The 16,862-nt window shown below is 42.3% G+C and overlaps 1 protein-coding gene across 1 annotated transcript in view; it reads left to right on the top strand.

Annotated features, from left to right (window-relative positions):
* The first annotated feature begins 1,173 nt into the window (after window positions 1-1,173).
* MTMR7 (myotubularin related protein 7) overlaps window positions 1,174-16,862 on the top strand; it is a 105,921-nt gene continuing 90,232 nt past the window's right edge. Inside the window, exon 1 of the mRNA XM_004597830.4 lies at window positions 1,174-1,312. Within this exon, the coding sequence (XP_004597887.2) occupies window positions 1,289-1,312 (24 nt within the window). The 5' untranslated portion in view covers window positions 1,174-1,288. The remainder of the gene's footprint in view (window positions 1,313-16,862) is intronic.

Here is a 16,862-nt window from a genome sequence, read left to right as displayed (position 1 = left end):
ATTGTTGATAAGAAGCTTTATAACAAGTGTTTTGAATTCTGTATCCCCCATTTTCTCGATGTCTTCCTCAGTGAATTCTGAGGTTGGCAAAGGGTTTTGTTTCTTTGCAGAGGAGTCCTCAGTAATATTCATTTTGTCCTTGTCTTTTTTGCTGTTGGTCATTGTACTTCTGGTTATCAGATTCTTCTCCTTAGGGCAGGTTTCTAAGGTGTGTCACCCACAAGTCTACAGTTTGATTTTACTTATTGTAGTTGGTACATGGCTCTTTGTTTGCAGTCGATTGTATCACTCCTTCCAGCGAGTTCCAGGTCTGGGTTCTTATGTTAAATTTCCACCATGTTCTCCATAGCCCCAGCTCCTAACTCACCACTCTCCTCCTCCTGTGATACTGTACTGAGGCTGCACCATTGTCTGCAACCTTTCTCCCACTTCCAGTTGGAGCAGGCCCCAGGATCAGAGAGACACTACGTGTCCTATATAGCTAGGTTGTTGGTGGTACTGATCTTGCTAGAAACTGTTGGCTGTTAGGTCGGAGGACCACACGGACCTATTTTGACCTATATGAAGCTGTAGTCAGTATTATTTTTCTGTGGGACCAGTGCAATGCACTGAGCTTAGTGTGTTCTTGCCAAGTTCAGCGCATGCGCAGCTCACTGCTGTACCTGCAGTCTTCAATTCCTACAGTTCCAACAATGAAGTCCCAAGTTCATGGGAGGAGCTGACTTAACATCAGTACTAACCCTGCTGCTCGGATGTCCGACCTGGTCCCGTATGTCATGAAGGTGCTTAGGTACCCGGATAGAGCCTGTCAGGACCACCGCATCTGGAATGCACGTGGCCACCTTTCTATGTTTGTGTGTCCCACTCTGAACCCCCGCCCGTCCTGTAACGTCCTGAACGGGAGCCAGAAGACAGGTGTGCAGCAATCTCTGCACCAAGAGGCCACACCTAACACAGGGCCTCCGTTGTGTCTTTAGGAGGTGGAGCCCTACAATATTACTCTGACTGCACGTTACTCCGGAGACTCCAGCCAGAGACAAGGTGGGACAAAGCAGTTGGAGCAGGTGGGAGCCGGCGCGGGGCCGCGCTCTAGGGCCGCGCTCTAGGGCCGCGCGGGCGCCTGGGTTCCCAGCATCCCCGGCCCGCCGACGGGCGCCCGCGCAGCCGCACCTGGAGGCGGAGCCAGCTCCCCGCCCGTCCCGAGGCCCGGCGAAGCCCCCTCCTCACACGCAGACGCGCGCAGGTTCCGGGCCGCGCCCACCGAGGATCCTGCAGTGGCAGGCCCGCCATGGAGCACATCCGCACGCCCAAGGTTGGTGGCTGGAGAGCGGGGAGAGGCGGGAGAGGAGGAGGTGCCAAAGGGATGCTAAACGCACGCCAGGGCCGGGGCGAGAGAGCGGGGAGAAGGCACGCAGTCCCTGTGTGGGGAGCTGGCGGAGCCTGGACCGCGACCGAGGGCGGAGCAGGCAGAGCCTGAGCATCCTTCGGGTCGTGGGCAAGGTTGGGGTTTCTTCTGCTGCCTCCCAGGCCAGGCCTGGCCTCTTGTGAGATGTGACCTCTCGTCCTTGGCGCTGCGGGGCGGACATAGGTGTGGACTTAGGAAGACTCCCCAGTTCTTGGCTGAATTATTCACAGCTTGCGCTGCGTTCGCACTAGGCTAATTGAATTTAAGATTTTTTTTTCAGCTGTTGGCTGCTCTAGGCAGTTGAGAGGCAAGCCAGCCTTTCCATGACAGGTGTGAGGAAACCGGCTCCTTGGGTGTGGAGATGGTTGAATGTGCGGGAAGCTTGTTGGATTGGGGGCTCGGATGCTTGAGATTCGCTTTTCCTCAAGCCAGCATCTGCTAGGGACTGGACCCTGAGTGCGCCATGAATACTGCCGTAGGTTCAGTGATGGTATGTTCTTGCCTTGTCCAGGCTGTTTTGGTCTCTGGAGAGAAGGACGCTGCGTGTAGATTCATCTACTCGTGTGCCTGAATCTGCATCAGTTTTTGCCACACTATCGCTCAGCCCTGGTGTTGGAATGACATGTAAAGGTTGGCTGCAGTGTCACATCAGAGCTGTCCTGATACCATAATTTAAAATGAAGTAGCGTTCGCCATTCCTGTCCGCTAACAACCGTAAACTAGCTGGAGTACGTGTGTGTTAACATTCTGCCAGCTGCTTCTTGTTACTGCCAACACAGCTGCTGGCTTCCAGGAAATCTCGGTCCCAGATGAAGTGAGTTTCCAGTCCACGTGTGGGGAGTCAGAGCACAGGTGGCCTCTGGATCCCACTCCACCTCTTGGGGGGGAGGCAGGAAGATAATTGCTTTATCTCCAGCAGGGAGAAGAATTTGCTGCTAAGTTCTGGAATGGTATTCGAATATTTCTTTGTCAGTGCAGTTTTAAAATTTATTTGTATCAGTGGAAGAGTAACTCATTTCCTTTGCTGGAGGATGTATGCTCCAGCAATACATTTAAATTGTGCTCGTTGGGCACTGTCGGCTTAAATTGTTGCCTCATTATCAGCAAATGGTAAGCTTGGAAGGCAGTATTGTAAGCCACAAGCTAGGTGGCTAAGGGCTTTTAGGGTATAGGTGGTGCTAAATAACTGACTTTCAGAATGACAGGTTTATGTCATGATCTCCTTTGGCCCTTGCCAAAGGCATCCTTTTTTTTTCTTGAGGGAGGGGACTTTTTGTATAAATGATATCTGTTGTGTCAAGAAGGAGTCAACGGCATGATACCAAGTGTCTCTTTCTTCCAGAAAATGAATTAGGAGGGGTAAAGGCCTTTTCTTGTCTGCCTTTCAGCACAGCCCAAGTCATGCAGGGAAACCTGAGCAATGGATGGTGTTCTCAGTCACAGTGCCGTCTAAGCTATATGGTGTTTCAAAGCCCCCTGGTATCTGGAAATGGGAAGAAGGAGGGAGCAGTCAAGTCTTAGCAGAAATGGATCACTGGTTGGAGGACTTATTACCAGAATGCTGCAGGGGATAGGCTGGGCTGGGCCGTGGTACCCGTTGGTTTGTGTGAGATATGGGGCTAAAGTGGAACTGACGAAGCTGCATTCACTAATATGTGCATTGGCTGATGCAGGTGGCAGACCATACCTGACCCTGCACTGGCTGGTGCACTAAAGAGGCAAGACTGAGGTCACCTCAGGTGATGTGAGGCTTCTTGGGGAACTCGCATATTTAGCCCGTGGACTCAGACCCTGCCACGTGGGAAGTCGCAGGATGTGTGGTCCAGCCTTGGAGTGTGTGTATTGGGACTGAACCTCTGATGTCTGTTACTGATGCCTGTGCAGTGAACAGTATGTCCCACTGCATATGAAGGACATGATGTCCAGCTCATCTAGGTCAGCAGGGGATGTTGGCTGCTTCGTCAAAGTCTGGAAAGCGGAGCGGGTTGGATGCTTCACCAGTCCAAACTTTGCAGCATGTTCCTGGGTCTGTGGATGCACTACAGTGTTCTTTGTCAACTAGTAGACTTTGGAGAAATTTTCTCAATTCTGGAGCAACAAAACCAACATCTCAGGGCTATCAAAACCACTCATGTAATGCCCTTTTGGTGTTCTTCCCCACATTGGGATCTCTAAAGTGTCATTAAAGGACCATCCCCCATCACTGGGTACTGATGTACTTTGTCAGAGCTGTCTGCTCCTCCTCCTCCCTGAAACCATGTGTCCACCCTCCTGCCTCCGTGCCTGATGCTCCCCACCTTAATCGGAAGCCCACAAGGGCATGCATCCATTTCCACTATGTAAACAATTTTAAAAAGAAAAATTTAAATGCAGAGTTTTGGATGGGGTCAGATGAATTTATCTGCTCATTTCCTTGCTCAACCATTTGAGGCTCTCTCTTGTGCTGGATCTTGGGGCACTCCAACTTTCCTGGTAGCTCTAGTCTACAGAGAGTAGAGTCATCCATATGTCCATTAGGGATCTGTGCGGGGACAGTGGCATGGCGGGAGACTGGTCAGAGGATCAGCTGTAGCATGAAGAGACTGGGGAGGTCCTTCTAGAAGAGCTGAGGCTCTATGGGGAAGGAGTCTTGGAGCGCCAGGAACCTTTGAGAAACAGCATGGTTGGAGTTGGGTAACAGGTTCCTGCAGCCTCCAGAAAGGCTGAGAACAGTGGCATTGGGAAAAAGAAGTGATCCAAGGTTAGACAGCATCCTCCTGTAGTTTCTGCAGTCTGGATGAAAGGCATATGACAACTAGAGAGCACAAGCTGTGGAGCTGATAATTGTTGCTGGCCACATTTTTTTGCCATGTGCCTCTGCTAAACTCTAGGGGGAGGAGAGGTCTGGAGGAGTAGGTTTCCTTTGATTTCCTGTTTCATCTCTGGCATTAGTAAGGAGTGTGGAAAAGATGGTTTATCTGACCATGTGGGCACCAGTGTTTTAAGAGGAAAAGAAAGGACTGCGTATGCTATGTACTGTTGCTTTCCTGTTCCAAACAAAGGCATTTGTTTACGCTTTGTAATCTGTGTGCGTCCATCACAGCCCCTCTTCTGCTTTATTCCCTGGAGTGCGTTTGAAGGAGACAGATGCATGTCAAGAATCTGGGATATTTAACACATGTTTTTTATGGTGTGTGTGTGATTCCAGTCTTTACTATAGCATATGCAAAAAGGTGCTTCTATTCCAGAACGGTTCCTCTGTAAGAAAAATAAAATGTTCCAAGGGCGAGCTACTTTGCAGATTGAAGGGAAGACACCAAGTATCACTGGTTTCCATTTTTCTGTCTAAAGTCTTTTAACTATCTGAAAACTTGTTGATAACCAGGAATGATTTGGGTTCAGGTACTGCTTAGTTGCATGATGAGACTTCAGGACTCCTAGAAGTAGCTTGTCGCATTTTTACGATTTGATCATTTAGCAAGTAAGGCTAATGTGTGTGATGGATCCTCTATTTTGGATGGCCTTTCTGGAAGGCATCTTTCTCTCAAACTCCAAAGCAGCCCCTGAATATGTCTTCTTTTCACTCCCACTTGCTGGTCTGAGCATTCTTCTGAGTGGACTCTGAACTGATTCATTAATTTAGACTCCTACTCTTTAATTGCTATTCTGCAGGGGGCAGGTAATTGTTTATGCCATAAATGGATCTCACTAATGTCCTCCTAAGATTTTTAGTACTTTCCCTGTATGTCAGAAATAAAATGAAAGTCCCACGTGATTTGTAAGGGCAAGGGTGGACCAAATCCCTTTGTATCTCTGCTGCCTCGTTGGATGAGTCTTTCTCTTTACCATCCCTCTGCTCACAGTTGGCCTTGACAGGTGTCTCAGAGGTGGCAGGTTGCTTTCTGCCTCAGGATGTTTGCACTGCCATTCTCTAGAAGATTGCCAATGGGGAATATCAGTCCCCTGTCTTGATCTGATTAAATTTTTCATCTCTCTAGTTTCAAAAAGTAATGTTCTCAAAGAGGCTCTTGCCTAACCTGTCTAAATCAGATACACCTGGTGTAGTTTATCATAGAACCATGCATTTTCCCTTTACGTTCCTTATTATGGTTACTGTGTTTCAGGCATTTTTTTTTAAAGATTTATTTATTTTTATTGGAAAGGCAGATATACAAAGAGAAAGAGAGACAGAAAGAACGATTTTCCATTCATGATGGCTGGAACTTGGCCAATCCAAAGCCAGGAGCCAGAAACTTCCTTTGGGTCTCCTAACACAGGTGCAGGGTCCCAAGGCTTTGTGCGATCCTTGACTGCTTTCCCAGACCACAAACAGGGCGTTGGATGGGAAGTGGAGCAGCCGGGACATGAACCATTGCCCATATGGGATCGCAATGAATGCACGGTGAGGATTTAGCCACTAGGCCATCGTTCCTGGCCCTCACCCCATTTCTATTTGTAGCTAACGTGCCTGCTACCACACTGTTGCAGGGATTTGGAGATTAAATCAGTATGTGGAATACAATTTGGTCACTGTTTCACTCTCTTCTGCTCTTTTAAATAAATACATATCTAAAAAATCTTTTTAAAAACATGCTTTTAAAAGATTCTATGTGGCACCTGCGTGGTAGTCTAGTGGCTAAAATCCTCACGTTGCAAGTGCTAGGATTCTGTATGGACGCCAGTTTTAATCCCAGCAGCCCCACTTCCTATCCAGCTCCCTGCTTGTGGACTGGGAAAGCAGTCGAGGACGGCCAAAACCTTGGGACCCTACACCCACATAGAAGACCTGGAAAAAGCTCCTGGCTCCTGGCTTTGGATTGGCTCAGCTCCAGCCATTGTGGCCACTTGGGGATTGAATCAGCAGATGGAGGATCTTCCTCTCTGTCTCTTTTCTTCTCTGTATATCTGAGTTTACCATGAAAATCAATAAAAGTCTTAAAAAAAAGATTATGTGGATGTTTTGGATTTGATTCAAATACTATCATGGTAACAATTTCCTCATTTAAAGCTAGTATAATGTTAGGATGAACATTTCCTTTTTTGTCATCTGCCTATTTGCTCCCCCCAATTATAGAATTCAAGATATAATTAATTTATCAAAGATCAACAGTTTTATTGTTGAAATACATTGCTAAAGGACTTTGCAGAAATTTGTTTCATTTAATGTTTTTAGAAAGAGTAGAGTAGTATTCTTAGGAATCATTCCTTTACTAAAAATGTATACACAGTTTAAAAGTGAGAATAGCACTTCCTTTTTTTCATTGTATATTTATTAGTGGTAATACTTTTCTGAAAATGTCATTGATAAGTTACTTTTACGAATGACCAATTATTTTGTTTTAACAATTGGTAATTTTAGTATGTGTGTGTATATATAACAGCTTTATTGAGCTATAACTCTCATGGACCTTTTAATGCCATGCAGTGTTGTATTTTTGTATATTCACAGTCATACTACCATAATGACTTCCAACTCCAGAGCATTTTTGTTTAATCTCAAGAAGAAGCCCATCACTCTTAACAGTCATTCTCCAGGCAATCGGTTATATTTTCTGTCTCTATGGTTTCCTGGAAATGTCATAAGCTGAACTGTACAATGGATGAAGTTTTGTGTCTTTTTAAAAATACTTAATGGTTTTAAGCTGTCCAGACTTAATGATTTTAAGCTGTCCAAAGTATAACTGTATCTGCACTTCATTCTTTTTGTTTTTTTTGGGGAATGGTTTACTTATTTGTATTTGTTTGAAAGGCGGAGTAACAGAGGCAGAGACAGAGACCGCAGATTGCAGTAACCAGCTCTTGTTAAAATCTGCCTCTTCTCATCTTGTCATTTATGATCTTCATGACTATAGCCCCTTGATGTACAGGGATGCTTCAAAAGTTTATAGAAAATGGAATTAAAAGATCAGTTTGGGGTGGCCTTCTGGTACAACAGTGTGTATACACATGACGTTTCTTTATCTGTTCTTCAGTTGGTGAATGTTTACCTTAATCCCATATTTTATTTATTCTGAATTTTGGTGCTGTAAACATGGGAGTGCAGATGTCTCTCTCATATGCTGATTTCATTTGCTTTGGATACATTCCCAGGAGTGGGATAGCTGGGTCATATGGTAGATCTGTTTTTAGTATTCTGAGGAATCCTTCCTGTATTAGTTGTATCAGTTTGCATTCCTACCAGCCGTATATTAATGTATATTTTTCTGCACAAGCTTGTCAGCTTTTGTAATTTTTTTTGATTTTTCAGTATTGATCATTCTAACTGGAGCGGGCTGATAGCCTCATTACAGCATTTATTTGCATTTTCATTATGGCTAGTGATCCTGAGCTTTTTTCAGGTGTCTGCTGACCATTTGTATTCATCTTTTGAAACATCCTGTTGATGTCTTTTGCCCATTTCTTACCTGATTCTGTGTTGTTGTTTTGGGTTTGCTTTTGTTTTTGTTTTTGTTTTTGAGTTTCTTGAACTCTTTATATATTCTCTGACATAGCAGTCCTTTATTTTATTGGATGGACAATTTTTGTAAATGTTTTCTCCCATTGTGTCAGTTGCCTCCTTGTGAATTTTTTCCTTTGCTGAGCAAGAGCTTCTTAGCTGGATTTGTCTAGTTTGGCTTCCATTGTCTGTGTTTCTGAGATTGAATCCAAGAAGTCTGTACCATGGTCAGTGACTTTCAGTGTTTCTTCTGCATTTCCTCTGGTAATTTGATGGTTTCATGTCTTAAGTTTATATCCTTGATTCATTTTGAGCTGATTTTTTGGTGTGCAGTATAAGTTTGGAGTATTATTTCATGCTCCTGCAGATAGAGATCTAATTTTCCCAATACCACTTATTGAAGAGACTTTTCCTCCTCCAGAAAGTGATTTTAGCTCATTTGTCAAAGAATAGTTGGATGTAGCTGCATGGCTTTAATTTGTGTGATATCCATTATGTTCCTTGGCCTACGTGTCAATTTTGGTCCATTACCAAGCTGTTTTGATTTATAATGCCCCTGTCTTGAAATCTGGTATTGTTACGCATCAAGTTGTGTTTTCATTGTTTAAATTTGCTTTGGCTATTTGACTTTTTGTGTGTGTTTCCATAGAAACTTCAGGATTTTTTTCTAGTTTCATGATGAATATCCTTCAAATTTGATAGAGACCACATTGAATCTGTGAATTGATTTGGGTGTTATGGGTATTTTGATTATGAACATGTTTTGTGTCTTTTTTGTTTATTACATTTATGTTTTGTAATTTTCATTGTAGGGCTCTTTTGCAACATTGGTCAAATTTATCCCAAGATATTTAAAACTTTTGTAGCTGTTGTGAATGAGACCAATTTTGTACATTCTTTTGCAGAGCATTGTTAGTGTAAAAGAATGCTGTTTATTTCTGCATGTAAATTTTAAATACAGCAACTTTTCTAAGTTCTCTTCTGGGTGTCTTCATGGAGTCTTTGATTTCTGTTTTATAGAATATTGTTGCCTGCAAACAGGAATACTTCGATATCCTTGTTCTCAGTTTTTATCCCTTTGATTTGTTTTCCTTTCCTGATGGTTCTGGCCATAACTTACAGATCCGTATTGAATATGTTGGTGAGAATGGGCATCCTTATCTCATTCAAAATGCTCCCAGCTTTTCCTGTTCAATATTATGCTAGCTGTGAGTTGTTCACATATGGCCTGGTTGTTTTGAAGTATTCCTTCTATATCCGATTTTTTAATGAATTTTTAAATCATGCAAATATATTATATTTTGCCACATTCTTTCTCTTCATTTATTGATATAATCATATGGCTCTTGTCATTTTGTTGATGTAATGTATCATATTTATTGATTTGTGTATGTTGTGCCATCACTATATCCTTGGGATAAATTCCACTTGGTCTTTTTGATGTGTTGCTGTATCCAATTTGCTAGTGTTTTGTTGAGGAAGATTTTTAACATCTTTGTTCATCAAGGCTAATGGTCTAAGGTTCTATTTTTGTTGTATTTTTCTATGGTTTTGGAATCAAGGAAATATTGACCTCAAATGAATTTCTAAGTTTATCCTTTTCTCGCTGAATATAACTAGAAGGCCTTCACCATTCCCATTTTAAGGGTCACTCAGGACACATGCTATACACAAAAGCTCTTGTGAGAACATTTGGGCCTCACCTGGTGCACACACCTACAACTCAAGTGTAAGCCAAGACCCAGAGGTGCATCTCCAGGAATAAACCCGTCGATAACAAAACCCATCCTTCAGAAGAGCCAGAAATAAGAGATGCTTAGACACAAACATTAAAATAGGAAAACAAGAAGTGTGAACGAGGAAGGCAGTAAGACTCTCCACAAGGAACACAATAAGACATTAGTATTGGACTGTGAGGGAAGGGAAATTGACAAAAGAAGAATTCAAAAGAATGGCTGTTAGATTACTCAAAAGTGCAGAGAAAGAGTTGAATTAGGAAGTCAGTACATAAGTTGGATGACCAATTCAGCAAAGGGATAAAGATGATGAATGAAAAATAAACCCAACACTAGCAAGAGGCTGGTATTGTAGTGATTGGAGATCATTATCTGAAATGCTGGCATCCTATATGGTACCTACTGGTTCATGTCCTGATTGTTCCTCTTGTGATCTAGCTCCTTGTTAATAGCCTGAGAAAGCAGAACATGGAACAAGTTCTTGAGTCCTGTAACCCTTGTAGGGGTTTCAGATGAAATTTCTAGCTCCTGTCTTTGGCCTGGCTCACATCTGTCCATTGTGGCCATTTGGGAAGTGAACCAGCTGTTAGAAGATTATACTCTCTTTCTCTAACTCTGCCTTTCAAATAAATATTAAATATGTTTTTAAATTGAGGCCTTTCTTGAGTGAATAAATTTGTTGAAAGAATGAATGACTTCAGCTACACTTACTTGGTAAATGTGCACCAACTATAGTAACATGCTTTTTGGCTCCAAAGTCAAATTCTAACTGTCACTCATTATGTATGTTGTTGTTCTTTCTCAAATTTGTCATAATTTAAGAAAATGAGGTATGACTTCCATAATGTAGAATTCAGTTCTTTAAAATGTACAATTTGGTGGAGTTTTGGAAAATGCGTAATATTGTGTAGCCATTTCCAGTATCTTATATAAGAACATTTATACTACTGTAAAAATAAACCCTGTATCTCTTAGCAGTTGCCCCCCTTTCTCTGAACGCATACCCTAACAACCACTATCAAACTTTCAGTGAACATTACATGGTCTGAAGTGACTGATTTCAACTCCATTTTAAAGGTTCACCCAGATTAGGGAACAGTCTTCAGTTGTATGGAGGCATCATCAAATTTGATGGATAGTTCCATTTTTTCCACTTTTTATTAGGAGTAATGCTGTACTTCTATGAATACTTTGTGTAAGTTTTTCATGTGAACATGTATTTTTTAATTCTCTTGGGTATGTACTCAGAAATGGAATGTACTTGGATATATATTCAGGAACAGTGACTCTGTAATTAAGCTAAACTTTTATAATCCCAACATGTATGTATGAATTATCTATTTTCTGTACATGCTTAACTGCACATTGTGTTTCTTCTTTATAATCAGTATTTTTTATAATCAGTATTGATGTGATATGATAGCTCATTGTAGTTTGGTCTTCTTTTCCTGATAGTTGTGTTGAGCATTTTTATGTGCTTATTGATCACTGCGTATCTTCTTTAGAGAATATCTACTGGAATCCTTTGTTTGTGAAATGAGTTATTTTTTAATGTTGAGTTGTAAGTGTTCCTTGTAGATTCTGAATCCTAAATTTTCATCAGATATATTCTCAATATTCCATTTTATGGGTGTCTTTTCCCTTTGTTACTGCTATACTTTCAAGTGTAACATCATCAGTTTGGGTGATGTCCAATATTTTTGTTGACTGCTCATGTTTTAGGTTGCAATACCTAACAAACTATTGTTTAATCCAGGTTGCCAAAGATTCCACTAAGTCTTTGACTCATTTTGAGTGTATTTTAATATATGATGTGAAGCAGAGAGTCTGATTAGTTCTCTTGCATGTTGAATTTCCATTCTCTCCAGCACTATTTATTGAAGAGACTTACTGCATTTCATTTTTTAACACCCTAGTTGAAAAATCAGTTCACCGAAGATACACATGTTTCTTCACAGACTCTTGGTTCTGCTCTTTTGACTTTTTGTGCATCCTTAACTGTTGCAGCCTTGATTCCTGTCTGCAGGCGTGCGATCTGGAATGAGGGACGCGCTCCCTCAAAGCCTTTGTTTGGCCATTTATAACTTGTTACAAACTGAACAGAGAAAGTATTTGAAGCACTTCACATGACACGTAGTCAAATTTAGCTATTTTTGTTATTTCTGTTTAAAACAAAAAACACAGCAAGTGTTTGTGTCCTGGAAGAACCTCCGTGAGATTTGGAAACAGCATTTCCTTCATCCAAATATTTAATTTGATCCGTTAATTCATCCCTCCCACTTCCCCTTGAAAAATAAATTAAAATTTTTTTTTCCCCCACTGGAGGTACTCCAGAAAGAGTGCTTTCCTAGAACTCAGTTTTAGTTCTAGTTCCCTGTTCTTGGGAGCATGTTTTTCTTAAGCAAACCAATGAACACATTAATCTTAAACACATGGACTTTAGGAAAGTATCAAGTTTTGCCCAGGAGGCCTTTGTGCTGGTGGATACTTGTCTTGGTAGTTCAGTTGCCCCTTGAAGTATCTGCATGCCTCACCAGAATCCCCACACGGCTCCCAATTCCAGCTTCCTGCTTTTGGAAACCATGGGAGGCAGCTGGTAGCAGCTCCAGCAGTGCTACATGGGAGACCCAGACGGAGTTCATAGCTCTTGTCTGACCTAGCTAAGCTTGGCTCTTAGGGGCATTTGGAGCATAAACCAGCAAATGGGAGGCCAGTCTGACTCTTTCTTTATCTCTGCCTCTCAAATAAGTTTTTTTTAAGATTTTTATTTATTTTTATTACAAAGTCAGATATACAGAGAGGAGAGAGAGAGAGGAAGATCTTCCGTCCGATGATTCACTCCCCAAGTGAGCCGCAACGGGCCGATGCTGTGCCTATCTGAAGCCAGGAGCCAGGAGCTCTTCCAGGTCTCCCACACAGGTGCAGGGTCCCAAGGCTTTGGGCTGTCCTCGACTGCTTTCCCAGGCCACAAGCAGGGAGCTGGATGGGAAGTGGAGCTAACGGGATTAGAACCGGCGCCCACATAGGATCCTGGCACGTTCAAGGTGAGAACTTTAGCCACTAGGCCACGCCGCTGGGCCCCATCAAATAAGTTTAAAAAGACAATTTTTTTCGAAGAGGCAGTTGTATAATAATATGTGATGCAGTGCCTTGAGGAGATCACCCTTGATTGCTGAGGGAGAGTGTTTTTGGTATGGGTGTGTGGAGAAGGTGGGAACACTTTGACATTTTAGTCAATGTGAGAGTGTCATCCCAGTTCATTTGTGGCTCCAACTGTGCTTTTAACAGACATGATGACACTTGGAAATATTTGACTGCTATGAGGAATGGTGAAGGCATGACACTGCAGCTTCCTGTGTATGTTAATGCTAACCATTTTGCTCTGGTAATTTGTTGGTATCAGGTCATAGATTTTGTTAGATTCAGCGCTTGCCAAAATGTTAGATTTGCTGACCACCAGGGAAAGAATAACTCAGCCGAATATATGAGAAGAATTTAGATGGCCTTTATTTCAGGGAACCACGGTCATGGGCTTCCCTTCCCCATGCAGCAGAAAGGACAGACGTGAAGGAGTGGGCTGCAGAGGAGGAAGAGCGTGGAAGAGCGAGGGAAGGGGCTTTTTAAACTCTTCTTGACATGGAAGCCAAAACGGGGGTCTCCTTGGCCCTCATTGGTGGGGGATATGGGTCTGTGCCCCTCATTGGTGCAGTGGTAGTCTCACTTCCTGAGGGGCCTGCCAGAATTCTGCCATCGGTTCTGGGTTTGGTCGAAGGCAAACTCCGCCTTTCTCTGGTTACTGTGGTAGTCATCAGATTTAGATCTTTGATCCATTATGTACTGACTTTAAGAAAAAAAAATTTACTTTTATTGGAAAGGCAAAATTATAGATAGAAGGAGAGACACAAAGATATTCTGTCCACTGGTTCACCCCCCAAGTGGTTACAACGGCCGAAACTGAGCTGATCCAAACCCAGGAGCCAGGAGCTTCTTCTGAGTCTCCTATGTGGGTGCAGGGTCCCAAGACTTTGAGCCATCCTCGACTTCCTTCCCTGATCACAAGTGTGGAGCTGGATAGGAAGTGGAGCATCGGAGCATGAACTGGTGTTTCTATGTGATCACATAGGATACAAGTTAAGGATTTAGCCACTGAGCCATTGCTCCAGGCTCAATTATGCATAGACTTTATATATGATATGAGGTTGGGAGTATTGTTTCATGCTTCTGCATGTAGAGATCCAATTTTCCCAATACTGTTTGTTGAAGAGACTGTCCTTTCTCCAAGGAGTGAGTTTAGCTCATTTATCAAGCATCAGTCAGTTGTAGTGTGTAGATTAATTTCTGGGGTTTCCATTCTTACCAGTTGATCCACATGTCTATTTTTGTGCCAGGCCATTTTTATAACAGCTCTGTGTATGTCTGATATGTAGTATTGTTATGTCTCTGGCTTTGTTTATATTATTTAAGAATGCTTTAGCTACTCAGGATTTCTTGTGTTTACATGATCAATCCTAGCATTATTTCTAGATCTGGAAAGAATGTCTTTCGACTGAGTATTTTGATTGGGGGTCATGTTGAATATGTAGATTCCTTTGGGTGGTATGGACATTTCAAGGTATTCTTAAAATCCTTCAAAATGGAAGGTTTTCAATTTTTGTATCTTTTTTTTTTTTACTTATTTCCTTAATGTTTTATGGTTTTCATTGTAAAGATCTTTCACATTCCTTGGTTAAATTTATTCTAAGAAACCTCTTGTGAATGACACTGATCTTACAAGTTCCTTCTCAGCCAAAACTGAGAAAGGTACAAAGTTATTTTTTGTGTGTTTGTGTGTGTCTATTGATTCTGTATCCTCCAACTTTACAAACTCTCAGAATTCCAATAATTTTTTAGTAGAGCTTTTTGGTCCCCCTGTGTATAAGATCGTACCATCTGTAAACAGGAGTCATTCGAATTCCTCCTTTCTTATTTTTATCTTACTTTCATTTCATTTTGTTGCCTAATAGCTCTTTTTTTTTTTTTTAAAAGATTTTATTATTATTGGAAAGCCGGATATACAGAGAGGAGGAGAGACAGAGAGGAAGATCTTCCATCCGATGTTTCACTCCCCAAGTGAGCCGCAACGGGCTGGTACGTGCCGATCCGAAGCCGGGAACCAGGAGCCTCCTCCAGGTCTCCCACGCGGGTGCAGGGTCCCAAAGCTTTGGGCCGTCCTCGACTGCCCTCCCAGGCCACAAGCAGAGAGCTGGATGGGAAGTGGAGCTGCCGGGATTAGAACCGGCGCCCATATGGGATCCCGGGGCTTTCAAGGCGAGGACTTCAGCCGCTAGGCCACGCCGCCGGGCCCGCCTAATAGCTCTTGATAAAACTTCTAGAACTGTATTGATTAGTAGTGGTGAAAATGGGCATCCTTGGCTGGTTCAGGGTATTAGTAGAGATGCTTGAAGCTTTTCCCTGGCCCTTGAGTTTGTCCTTACTTGCCTTGTTTGTGTTGAAACATGGTCATTCTATGTCAAATTTTCTTAAGTTTTTTTTTTTAATCATGAAAGGGTGTTGTATTTGACATTGTAAATGCTTTGTCTGCATCTGTTCAGGTAATGATGTGGTTTTTATCTGTCAGTTTGTTAATGTAATGCCATAAGTTACTAGTGATAGTCAATATTCCACATGGAACTTTTTCCTTCTGCTGAAGTGGCAGTATTAACTGCGTAGACCAGTTTATCATGTCTGTCCTGTCTCTGCAGGCTGTCCACTTTCACAGAACAGATGTGTATTTTTTCATCCTTATATAAAGCTTATTTTAATTTTTTTTCCATTCTGAGCAGGACAAGCTGTTAAGTATGCATGATATTGAAGCTCTGACCAGACATACAGTATTTCCTGGCCTTGTGTAATGGTCAATTGTTGTTGTATTGTACTCAGCAGGGATCCAAAATCTCATTTTGTTTCAATTTTAGTATATGTGCTGCTGAAGGGAGCACCTAAAGCTCATTTTTTTGCAGTATTTTTCAAGCCGGAGCAGCATAAACTAATTTTTTCTCTAGGACTGTTCCCTTGGTAGACAGCAGCTGAAACCTTTGGGAGTAAAAGTACTTCCCAGGGCATAAACTCAACTCTTCCTCCCACAGTCATTTGAAAGTTTAAAAATAACTCAAGTTTTATGGCAGGCAATGACAACTTTATAAAAGTTGTGTGTTTATTTTTCTTCTCTGTTTCATTTATTAAAACACTATCACAGTTCCCGGAGAAAGAAATTTATTGCCAAGCTTTGAGAGTCTTACTCCTTACTCCTTACTGCATTGTAGCAAAACGTTTAGTTAGTTAGCATAACAGGTGAAGTTGCGCTGTTCAGATTGAGTAGTGGGGCTTGAGCTAAAATAGGTAGATTTAAAGACAGCGTTGGGATGTTTTTTTTTCTCCTTCACTGCACATTCATCAAATATTGCTTCAGTGCTTGCTGTATGCCAGGTATTGCTTTCAGTTCCTGGAGACCCAAAGATGAACAAGTCACCCCTATCTTAATGGGATTACATTGTTGTGAAGAACTGTACAAACAAAAAATAATATTGCTGTTCTTTAAAGGACCATAGAAAAATCTTCTGTTTTAAAGTTTATTTCCCAGGTTCAGATATCTTTCTCTGATACACCTCCCAGTTCATACTGAGAAGCCAAGGTTGTATCATTGTCCTGAAAAAACCCTCCAAAATTTGCCTCTGTGGTACCTCATTGTTCCCTCCAAATCGGTGATGCAGATTCTGCCCGGTGACCTCACTCCTTTACAGACTTTTGAACATACCAGCCGTCCCTTCTTTTTATTTCTTGCTTCCTCTGTCTGCCGTGCTCTCCCCCGAGATGGGCTCTGCCTGGCTCACTCATTACTTTGGTTCTTTAATGAAATAGCTATGTATTATGAGAGACTCCCCTGGATTGCTGCTGGTCCTCCTCGTCCAACTATTCATCCTGCTGTAGTTTCCTCCCTAAGAACTTCTATTTACATACAAGAGAGAACTTTAGAAAGTTTGTGGAAAAGCAGAATTAAAAGATAAGTCTCTGGGCCGGTGCAGTGGCTCAACAGGCTAATCCTCAACCTTGTGGTACTGGCATTCAGTATGGGTCCTGGTTTGTGTCCTGGCTGCCCGATTCCCCGTCCAGCTCCCTTCTTATGGCCTGGAAAAGCAGTCGTGAATGGCTCGGGTTCTTGGCCCCTGTACTCACAGGGGAGACCTGGAGGAAGCTGCTGGTTCCTGGCTACAGTCAGCCCAGGTGTGGCCATTGTGACCATTTGGGGAATGAACTAGTGGATAGAAGA

Source organism: Ochotona princeps, chromosome 11 (assembly GCF_030435755.1).
Source record: "Ochotona princeps isolate mOchPri1 chromosome 11, mOchPri1.hap1, whole genome shotgun sequence".
Lineage (NCBI taxonomy): Eukaryota > Metazoa > Chordata > Mammalia > Lagomorpha > Ochotonidae > Ochotona > Ochotona princeps.
The sequence above is the reverse complement of the archived record's forward strand: the minus strand, read 5'-3'. Positions and strand labels throughout refer to the sequence as shown.